This window comes from Diorhabda carinulata, chromosome 4 (genome assembly GCF_026250575.1).
Source record: "Diorhabda carinulata isolate Delta chromosome 4, icDioCari1.1, whole genome shotgun sequence".
Taxonomy (NCBI): domain Eukaryota; kingdom Metazoa; phylum Arthropoda; class Insecta; order Coleoptera; family Chrysomelidae; genus Diorhabda; species Diorhabda carinulata.
The window spans coordinates 26,356,752-26,369,066 of record NC_079463.1 but is presented as its reverse complement, the minus strand read 5'-3'; the positions used below and the strand labels follow the sequence as shown (position 1 = coordinate 26,369,066).

The following is a 12,315-nucleotide window of genomic DNA, read 5'->3' as shown; positions in this document are numbered from 1 at the left end:
AATATTTATTGAACAGAAACAAACATAATTAAAATTTAATTCAATGTCTTACAGCTTTGAAATATGCACCTTTTCTTTGTAAACATTTAATTGTTCTTTTGTCAAACTTTTGTATCACTTTCCATATAATATTTGGAGTAATTTTTTGGCACCTTTTTTGGTAAACCTGCTGTTTCAAGTAACCCCATAAAAAAAAGTCAAGGGGAATCAAATCAACAGACCTAGGACGCCAAAAAATATCTGAATACCTGTGAATCACCTTGTGTTAATATCCTGTTTGAAGACCGCATTTGAAATATGGACGGATTGAAAAATCGAGTATTGTCGATCACGCTGCCAATCATAAACATGAAGTGAATATAAAGAAAGTATCGAAATTGTTGAATATATGAATAGGGCATATTTATCACGACCCACTTTATTGTTTAGTAGTTAAGGAATGGATCTGAAATTTCCTGCTGGAATAAATTTCAACGTGAAGAAGTTCATTGTTGAAAAAATTTATTATAAAATAGATGTCAATCGTATAGGTTTTAGTTTACCATCAGCCTCTGAAGACGCTCGAAACGCGCCTCAGACAGTGAAATTGTGAGTGTTGGTGTAGTGCTAGTGTGAAATGTATCTACATCATCAATATCACCAAAGGTTGCAGAAATTCTAGCCTAGAATTTAAGATTGTTATCAAATATAGGGCGTCACTCCAGAAAATTGAATGTTTGATTGATTTAACCACATTGGGAACATCTTTTTGGATGGAGAATGGTAACCGTAATTTATGTTCATATGACTATGAAACATTTTTTTTAAATACCACCTTTTGTAAGAGAAAGATAAATACACGTGATTCACCCTGGATACAAATATCAAAATATGACATTTTCAACTTCATCTGCTATATAAATATCAAACGAAATAACAATGTTATCATTTAACAGCGATGTTGTCATATCTTCAAGCTGAGACACCTTGTACACAGTATTGAAAGTGAAACATCGCAATTGATGATATTAAATATGTCGGTGACTGGATAGATTAGACCTCTTTTAATGTATTGAATGGATCTTAAATTAAAGTACGGCAGATAATCTGAGCATTGAAATTATTTACAATGAATTTTTGATTTGTTTTGATTGTCTGTTATTACAATTCGATCTAATTTAGATGCTATTGTAATAACAAGTGATAATATTGGTGCAATTTATTACCTCGTACGATTTTTTTCGAGGCAGTAGGTAATTTTCCTTCTTTATATCACCTTATTTTGCTTTTGTGGTACAATAATAGAATTATTTCTACTTATCGAAAATTCACAACCTTGTACCCTTTTTTTATCTGACCTACTTTCTCCTCAACATGCACTAGATTAAGCTTTCAATGTAAATGAACTAAATACTTAGTAACAACAATAATCTTTTAATTCGAGATTAAAGTGTTATTTTCAAATCAAAGTGACCTCTTTTTATTGTGATCACTGGTTATAACAATTAGTTTAAATGATAATGGTTTTTTTTACTTCCGAAGCTGCTATTATCATATTTCCGTCGATTCCTTGAAAACAGATGAACATAGATTGGTGGGTGGGCTACAATCTTTTTACTTCATTTCTCTCCACATCTGCGATCTTCAGTCATACTAAATTACTGCTTCTCAATTCGTTTTGCTATAACGAAAAGCTTTAGACTTTAGATATAAGAAAATCGATATTTTGAATGAGTTTTATCCTTAGGACAAATGTTAGGACAAAGGGAGACTGCAGTGAAGCTTGATTTTCAGCAGTTGTGCATCATTTGAGCAAAGAAATACAATATCCCCTCAAATTTGTCATAATGTGAATCCAAAACATTAACTATGATGAGTTGGAAAAGCCAAATATGTAAAAGAAGTTCTTCTTTAGTAATTTGAAGCTGCAAAATTGAAGAGAGCTCCCTTGTCAAGAGCCGTGCTTTGAGAAAAAGCATAATTATTTTGAACACAGTTAACCCGGGTTTAAAATAGTTGTTCATAACAAAAATATTCAATTTTAAATGGATTTAATGGATACCTTAGGGGGGTGTGCAGTATCATATAAGATAATAAAAAAGTTATTTTAAATGTGATAGATGTCCTTTAACTTACCATAAAGAAAACAAAGACAATTTTTCTACAAGATTAGTAATAATGGTCATCATTACTAAAGGCGTAATTTTAGGAGATTTTGTGCAAAATATAGCTCAAATTACGGGTGCTTATTATATCAATTCAGTTCCAATTTAGGTGAGGTACCAAGAGAAAACCGCTGGTTGTAAGTCACAGTAAGGTCTTCTCCTGAATCGCGATAACATATATTTTCAATATTGAATGCAAACCAATAGCCAGCTTACCGGTATAAAAATAAATCCACGTTTTATTCTTTTTCGTTACATTTTTTACAAATGGGCCTCCCAATTTTCCGCATACATGTTTTTTATTTTTTAGACAGATTTTCAATATAAAATAATTAAAAAGGCCATCTCCGAGATTTAGATATTATCGAATAATTTCTGGTCATTTGGTCGGTCACATCTACGCAAAATTTAATGCTATTAGTGCTAGTTCAACTTGTACGGAGTAGTGCATTGAACTGAGAATTATAACTTTCTTTAATTGGCTTTGTAAGCTATCAAGATACAATTATATGAGTTTGGCTGAGAAAAGTGCTATGTCATCGTTTTTTAATTTTGCCAGTCTTTGTAGCTCTTTTCTATTTGCCCCAATCGTATTTTTTTTGCTAAGAGCTACTAAAGGTAGGCGTTTGGTAAAGTTTTTCGTGGCTATATTTCTGAAACATCCTACATACGGTTCTACTATTTTCATAGTGAGAAACTCTCCAAGAGGAGCTGAAAGTTCTCTATTTTCATCTTTTCCCAAATATAGAAAGCCGTTTATTATATATTTGCTACGTACATAGGATACTAACCAAAATTTTATACCAAATTTGTCCGGTTTATTGGGCAAGTATTGAGTGAATCTACACTTTGCTTTCGTTGGAAATAACTCTCGTCAATAGTAATATATGGTCCTAATTCGTAAAGTCATCTTAACATATACTATTTGAGAAAAAAGTCGGGCCCCACTTACTATTCCATAGTACTCTAAATGCCTCTTTGCTGTGCACTTATCGGATAAAATCGTGCCACAACTGCATTACCTTTCGTTTCGTAATGACTTTATGGTTGTGAAATTGATTCTATTAAAAAAATGTATAAATCGTATTACCGGTCAAATGTCAAATGACCGGTCGTGGCAGGTCAGACAGACTACAGATTTTTCTCATAAAATAAACTATAACAAAACAAGTAAATATTGAAAAATTTATCATATATATTATAGAAGTCTATATTATGAGCGGGTTTTTATTGGGAGCGTGGCAAGGAAACACCAAAGTGGACTAACTTTAATATATTTTCTGAGCTTTCGAATACTTATGTATTCATCATCTGGGAAATAATTAATTAAGATTTTCGGTGATTTCTGTTAGTATTAATGCTTTATGTATATAGGTGGCAAAGTATATATATATATATATATATATATATATATATATATATATATATATATATATATATATATATATATATATATATTTAAATATATATTTAAATGCATCTAATTATTCTTGATTTCAGGTCTCTTCTGTTTTAAAATTAGTTTTTTTATCTTTTAGTCTTTATCAAATTATTTTCATAAATTATTTATTTCTAAATAATTTATGAAATATTGATAAAAAAGACTTTTCTACTCAATTTCAGTCTTCAATATTTATTGATATTTAATGATTTAATTCCGATTCTTTCGTTTCTATGAATTTTTGAATTCGTGGTAATGAATTATTAGAGGTAAAATTTTTTTCAATTATTTTTTCAATGAATTCCGATTCGTTAGATTCTATGAATTTTCCAAAGTATGCTTATGGATTATCAGAAGTAAAACTTATTTCTATTATTTCTAATTTTTTCCCGAGGATCTTTTCAGAAATTTGCGGCTTCATCATTATTATCTTTTTCTAATTCAAATAAATTTCTAAAATTATCTACCATTTCTTCTATTTTTCCGTTTTTATCATCATAGTCATTATATAATTCTTCAGATGTAAAATTTGGTGCCTTATTCCTTGATTGGAAATTTATTATTATGATTAATATTAACGTTCCTGGTATTTGAAATTTCTTGATATTGTAAACATCGGTTCTGGTTTAGGTAGTTTTTATATAGGTATTTTGATTGGCCGGAAAATGATAACCTGAGCGTTAGTCGGATAGTTTCGACGTTGTTGTGGTACGGAGTTTATATTAATTGGTTGACTAGGAAAATTATTATTATAATTGTTATTATTATATAGATGCATTCTAATTATTATCTAATGACTTATTATTATCAGTGTATTGGTTATTTTGATCATTTTTCTTCAAACTCATTTTAAAATTATTATTATTATTACATCGAACTCTGATAGAATTGGTTATAGATTTTTTTTATAGAGTTTTAAAATTCATCTACATACTCTTTCAAATGTATATTGTTTCTTATTATGGCTGAACATCCTGCAATACCTATTTAGTGCAGTATTTAGTGCCGTTTTTTTCGCAATGATTAATTTGACATCTTTTATCTATCTCACTTAAATTTATTATTTATCCTTGGTATCATTTGACTATTCGAAAGTTGTAATCTATTTTCAAATGTTGTTAAGTTTTTATTTTTTAATGGTCTTGTTCTTGTTAGCTCTTGTAGAATATAATCGTCTATCCGCAAAACATTGTATTACTGCTTGTTTAATTTTTGGCCATGTATTTAATTCTATCCTATTTCTCACCATGACCTCTGCTTTTCCTATTAAATACATGTGTATTTATATCATGATCATTATAGATAGCGTATGTTTCAATTAATTTTTCACATCTATTCAGGAATTTATTTAGATTATTAATTAACTCCATCATATGGTTTCATATTTTCGAGTTTCAACTTAAATGAATCCCAGTTAAGGGTTTTCGGATTTGCCGTTGCCATTTTTGTATAATCTGGATTTCGTTTGTCCTCTTTTGTATTTATTTTATCAAATATACTTAATAAATTATCTAAATCGTTCATAAAAATAATTAATATTAAAATATCAATAAATTATCTCTTCCTTACTCAACTGATTGAGAAGTATAGAGTAAAAAAGGAAAAATTACAAAAGTAAGGAGACTTGGCACTTACAGTGATCTGAAGTTCCTGTACCTCAAAGAAAGCGTAGATATTCGCGCTTGTGTATCAAAATACGTAGTCGAGTGTTTCACCGCACCATACATAAAAATTCACAACCACACGAATCCTACTACGACTGCGCCAATAATATATTTACCTTTCGAAACTTTATTAACACAAAAAATACAATTTTTAATTTTACAAATACTGAATGAATGTAATTAATTTCAATGATTGATTTAATTAAAATTCATTGAAGCTGCTTACGACAATCCTATTTATATATTAAAATTAAAATAAATGCTGACACATGTTTACAAAATATGATCTTTTTGCGTATAAATTTTTGCAATAATCTAGATTTTTCTTCATGTAACTCTAGAGAGAATGATGTTACAAATTTATTGGTGCGCCACTAAAACAGTGTTTACGTACGGTTGAAAGGAATTAAATCACTGGTAAACAAAAGGTGAACAAAAATAGAATTTAAAAAGTGTTGTAAACAATTATGAGATTATTTATCTTATTTATTTGTCTTATTTTGTTTTTGAATTCCTAAATTATTTTCTACATATCATTACATTCAAATTACCAGAAAGTTGTGGAAAATCAATAATGAAATATAAGCGTTGTGAAATGTAAGTTCACACCATATCTTTCCACATAATTGAAAATATGCACATTTTTGATTTTGAATTAATTCAATATACGATACTTCAATTTATAATTTACATTTTCTTATCTTTTCATACCATATATAAGAAAATATTTGTTATGAAAACAATTCCAATTTATCTTTCAAAAATGTTGATCACTCCAAGTGTTTTTTGTGTATTTTTTATTTCGACGTAAGTCCTCATTTTCAGTATATAATAATGGTAGCGGAAGGCGTTGGGGATTGACTAATAGAATGTTCAAAGTGAGAATACACCAGCATTATGAAAATGTTTGATTTTCCAATAAAATCATTCATAAATATTACAAACGGATCATATCATTTGATATTTGGTCTGTCAGCGAACGTAAATTAATACATGAGACCTGAATAACTGAAGTGTACTCACTAATATACTTTAGATTCTGATATCCTTTTACCGTTAATTTAACGGGTACACACAACCGAGCAATATACTCAGCTTCTTTCATTCACTTACACTTACACTGGCTTAAAGGGTTTCTTCTTTTTCAGTATTCTTACTAAATCGTTGATCTCTAGGAGCTAGATGGCCTCAACATTCACGTGTTGGTGATGTCCCTGTTCATAACCCTTTGCAAATTTGGTAATATTCTGTCGAACAGTGTCCATTTTTAAGTCCCGATGAATGTCACTATTTCAGCAGTACCAAGAAGCGTTGACTATATTCCTTCATACTTTGTTTTAAAATCTTTGTATTATATGTTAGACTGCCGCATCCCAAAACCTGAATACCATATGTTCATATCGGTTTCAAGATTTGCTTATATAACAGAATTCTGTTGTTTATTGACGGAGAGGAATTCCTTCCAAGCAGCCAATACAGTTTTCTAAACTTTATGTTGAGCTCCGACCTACACCAAGTTATACCTTCACTCTCACAGGTCAACAAGAGCATAGTAGCCGATAGATACCCAAATCCAAACATCACAGATATCCTAGATACTTCAGGATTTTCCGGTTGGTTTGTATGTGTCCGACAGTAATAAATTTCCGACAATAATCTTGTTCTTTTGGTTGGTACACATGTAAATTCGCTATCAAAAAATTCATTACTGTTCTTGTTAACGAATATAATTTTTCCAAAAACGTTTCAAGTTTTCTATTTCTGGTTTTTCTATTTTTCATTCGTTTGAGAGAGTTTTCGTTAATTGTGTTTTTTTTGGTATATTTTTTATTATTTTTTCGTGAGAGAATTGCTCCTTGTGTGAAAATAATACTCCACATTTACATTGGTTTTTTGTTATTTTCATTAGAAATTTCATATTTTTATTGGTATTTTCAGTTTCTAGTGTCTTTGCGGTTCCGCACTTCTGTCTTTCTAAAACTGCAATCTTATATGGAATATTTTCAATCAATATACCCAAATTTTCACAAATTCATATTATTTCTAGTTGCATCGGAGAGATAATGGTTTCGAAAAATATATTGGCATTGAACGAGAAACTATGATAACAGTTTACATCAAGTAATATCAAAAAGTGTGCGAGAATTTCCTTCTCAGTATTTAAAAGTTAGTTCAGTAGACCCATTGATTTTAATAATAATTGTTTATTATAGGAAAGTTCTCGTTTATAGTGAGAGTTGCCAATACAGGAGTTTACAAGGATGATCTAAGATGCTAAGACATACCGCTTTGGCATCCCATACCAAATCATATATTCGCCATAAATGGTGCTCACACATCTGGTAGCTATTCCTATGGTAAAGCAACATCAGCTCATTACTGTTTATTTCGAATAGAATATTTCTATGATTTGCCGGCTCACAAGTGGGTAGCCCAGCTTTAGCCATTTCTGTGGTTTTACATTTTTGGACTAAGATTAGCAAATCTAACATCGGTCAAGAATTGATAAGTCAGGAAGAGTACAAGCTTTAGAAATCTTACTTTGGTCATTAAATGGTTATTCGGAATTGGTCAGAGACTGGATTAACCTTTGATCATACCTTTGGTAGAAAGTTTAAGTATGAAGTTATTATCTTATAGACACAATAACGTAATATTCAGACTTAAGAATTTATATGCTGATACTATGATTTAAGCAGTGATTTTGATGATAAAAGAGATTCTGTAGTTATCCTAGTCTTGGCAGTCAAGAGAGTCCCAATTTTAGCAACCAAGTATGTCCTCTCAATCCTGACAACGAAATCTAGCCCAGACTTGATAACCAAGCTTGAACCGAGTTATCATTACAGAATTTTGAAAACCTGAGTCACACATGGTTGAGACTTTCACAAAGTCAAGTCTCATACTTTTTTTAATGGATGATTAACAGTAATAACATGAATACTCTGTGGCAAAAAAAAAAAATTAAATCCAAAAAAAACTTAACCAGTGGGGTCAACATTCAATTTTGATTCGGCGAGAATTAGGAACTATTCTTAAGAAAGCTGTTACAATTTAGACTTCCGCATTTCGAATAAGTTGTTGACTTCCTTCAAATTGATTTTATGGAAGTTCAATTTGTTCATAAACTATTCCTAAAATTTTTTTCTAGTTTTGATATTCTTACTTCTCAATGTTCACTTCTCTCGACTTACCATGTGTAGCGTCACAGAAGTGAATTTAGTTGAAAATATTTAATCTGATATTTAAACTCGAAAGATCCCGCCTTCACAGATTTTCGCAAATTCTGAGGGGTATTTTTTTACAGATTAGCTTCAGCTCATTTTAAAAACAACGGAAAATTTCCGAAACACTTTATCTTTGGTGCGTCTACTTCGGCTTATCAGATTGAAGGAGCCTGGAACGTCGATGGTAAGGGTGAAAGTATTTGGGATCATTTTGTTCATCAAAAACCTTCTCAAATATTCGACAATAGCACGGGAGACGTTGCGTGTGACTCATACCACAAATATGAAGAAGATGTTGGTCTTGCAGCTAACCTGGGTATTTCACTTTATAGATTTTCCATCTCCTGGTCTAGGTATGTACAAATATTTGTAGAGGAATATTTAATCATTAAACAATCATTAAATGCTGATTCTTGGATAGAAAATTGTATATATTCCTTAAAATATAATGTGACTACAAACAATATCGTACCTAACCAAAGCATTTGAAGAAGTACGTATATTGGAGGTCCCAAATATATTTTATTTATTATATTCATAATATCTAATATACTCTCATTTTATTATATATTGTTTTTTTGTGAATGGGTGTTTTTCCACTCCTGTATTGTTTGTCTATTTCATCCTGTAGATCAACTTGATAGCCTTTATTGTCGACTTAGACTCTTTTTCTCATTCCAGCTTCCAGAACTTCTTCTTTAGTTCTTTTTATTAACATACACTGGCGAGCAAACAATTCAGGTCACCTTGAAATTTTCATGTTCTTTGAAATTTCACGGTTTCAGATAGTATTCGCAAACTGTACTCATTGCATCTGCTTTTTTAAGCTTAATGTGATACTCTATAGTAAAGAAAAATGCATTTTTTCTTGGATTTAATGATTTATTCTGAAAAAGCAACAACTTAATATTTTGGGTGAAATTCAACATTTTGTTGTTAGGGAAGATACGGAACGAACAAAATGAAAAAACCTTGACACTCATAACGTGTATCCCCTCCTCTTGCATTCATGACTGCTTGAAGTCGGCGCGGCATACTTTGAATTAAGTTGCGGATCACATTCTGGTCGATGTTATCCTATTCCTGCAACAGAAATCTTCTTAGCTCCTGAGCAGTTCTTGGTACTGGTGTGTCTGCGGATCATTCGTCCCAGACATGTTCTATGGGATTCATGTCTGAGCTGCGGGATGGCCAGTCAAACCGCCTAATTTCTACCTCATCCAGATACTCCCTGACAATTCTGGCTGTATGTGGTCTTGCATTACCTTACATAAAAATGCCACGTTTCCCCATAGTCACCATGAAAGGCATAACATGGTCTTCTAGCACCTCCATAATGTACCTGTGAGAGGTTAGGGAGCCATTTTCTATGAAGACTAACTCTGTACAAGCTTGTGCATTGATTCCCGCCCAAACCATAACTGACTCACCGCTAAATGGAAGACGCTCGTCAATGCAAAATACAGCATATCTTTCTCCACACTCGTCGACGTCCATCTGACCCAGTAAGGGTCTCATCTGAGAACAATACCCAGCTTCAGTCATCATCATTCCAACGAACGTGATCTCGGGCAAATGTCAATCTTGCAGTCCGATGCTCGCGTTGCAACGGGGGACCTGTAGCCATTCATCTGCATGAAAGTCCGACAGCATGAAGTCTTCTTCTAACGGTCCATTTATTAACGTTGACATTTCACACTTCTTCCAACTGATTTTGCATTGAAACCTCAGTAGCTGTCCTATTCCGCAAACTTGTGGACACCAAAAAACTGTCATCTCGTCAACTCTTTTTCGCCCAGACTCTGGTCTTTTAGTGATCAGGCCAGTCTCCGCTGGTACACCCTTTGCATACCACAAAGACTAGCACCAACAATTCTTGCAGTTTCACGTTGCCCCCGACTATCTTTTAACAGCGCAACAATTCTTGCCACAACAATCGGATCTAAAGGCATTATGGTCCTGTTAAATGACTACACTTTGCAATCGTTAAGTTTTACACAAAGCATCAACAGTAAACTGGAGAACAGGCAAGGGAAATGTGAATATTCAATTAGTACAAAGACACATTTTTCATGAAAGTCGTACTAATACATGGAATGATAGCTAATCAGTTGTCAAATCTCGGAAAAAATATGCCTTAACGCCTACTAATACTTATTAATACTGACGCTATAATTGTTCGCAATTTCTGAAGTGACCTCAATTTTTTTCTCGCCAGTGTATTATCACGTATTTCTACTCATCCTTCAGTAAGATTATGAAATAATCAAAATAAGTGCTAGATTTTAGTGTATATCTGAGGACAGTAGGATTAGGTGACATGAAACAATTTTATAAGTTTGAAGAATTAGTAATAAAATATTGAAGTCACAAATTATTGCCACTCAAAATAACTCGAAAGAGGAGTTTTGAATAAAACTAAATATTTTTTAAAACATTGAGAATATACGAGTATATATATATATATATATATATATATATATATATATATATATATATATATATATATATATCAACAAAATCCAGGGGTTTAGTTCAGTTTTTAGAGATAAAAGATCAACTACTTTATAGGAAGAGACTGATGTTCAGATTACTTTTCTTATTTTCACAAATAAATAAACATAACCACATTTTGAAAAGCTAATCGTTACATGTTAATTATTCTCATTTATAGGGTTCTTCCTACAGGATATTCGAATGTAATTAATGAGAGAGGTTTACAGTATTACAAGAATTTGGTTAAAGAAATACGTTCTCGTAATATGATTCCAGCAGCGACCATATATCATTTTGACCTTCCACAAAAACTCTTCGAAGATGGTATTGATTGGAGAAATCCTAAATTGGTAAATCATTTCGAAAATTACGCTAGAATAATAATTCGAAGTCTACCTGAAGTAGGAGTCTGGTTTACCATAAATGAACCAAGGCAAATATGTTTAGGTGGCTACGCTATAGGATTCTTAGCACCTGCTATTGATGGTGATTTTCAATATCAATGCAATTACGTACTTCTCAAAGCTCATGCAGCTGTTTATCATATGTATAAAACCGAGTTTCCACATTATAAAGGTAACAAACTTATTAAGTTTATTTAGTCACAATTTTTCTCACTTCTTGTCTATTTAGACCATTTAGTCTAGATGGTATTATTCTTACCACTCGAATAATATGAGACACATTCTTGATGTAAATAAATTCACAATATATTTGTGTCCGTCAGAAAGGTCTTCCACACACAAATTAAAATTGAATGTAGAGTGAGTGAGTTCTCTCAAAACTTCATATTTTGGTAATAATTTATCTAGTAGGTAAGACGAATTATTCGATCAACGAACTGTACTCAAAAAATGCAAAGATTTTACCATGATGAACGGTTTGTAAAATAAATAGGAAGAATATGAATAATTCCAAATTTTATAAAAAGAGTATTTTCTTAAACAACACTTTATTTAAAAAGCATAAAAATTAGAAAAATCAATTATAGTGTAAAATTTGGTTTAAATGGTCTTTAATAATGATTTAAATTAATATACCGATGAAGTTCAAAAGTGTATTGTGAAAAATAGGTACAGAAAGTTCAGTTAATTATTAGGTGATGGAAAGTCCCATATGACGAACATTCCTTCATATTTCTGTAGCTATTTATATAAACTATTTATTTCACAAAAGAAATTATTATGAATGTTGTGGCCAAATTTGTTTCATATAAAAATTAAGTAAATTTCCGCAATATCATTAATTTCTTATGGAATCAAAAACGAGAAAGTATGAGAAAATATCAGTCAATAGATTGATTGATATTGAAAATGTGATTGTGAAATTGCAACTTAAATACC

The 12,315-nt window shown here is 31.3% G+C and overlaps 1 protein-coding gene across 1 annotated transcript in view; it reads left to right on the top strand.

Moving 5' to 3' along the window:
• The first annotated feature begins 439 nt into the window (after positions 1-439).
• Positions 440-12,315, top strand: part of LOC130893034 (lactase/phlorizin hydrolase-like) — a 30,124-nt gene continuing 18,248 nt past the window's right edge. Inside the window, exons 1-3 of the mRNA XM_057798799.1 lie at positions 440-588; positions 8,557-8,829; positions 11,151-11,548. Coding sequence (XP_057654782.1) covers positions 440-588; positions 8,557-8,829; positions 11,151-11,548 — 820 coding nt within the window. The remainder of the gene's footprint in view (positions 589-8,556; positions 8,830-11,150; positions 11,549-12,315) is intronic.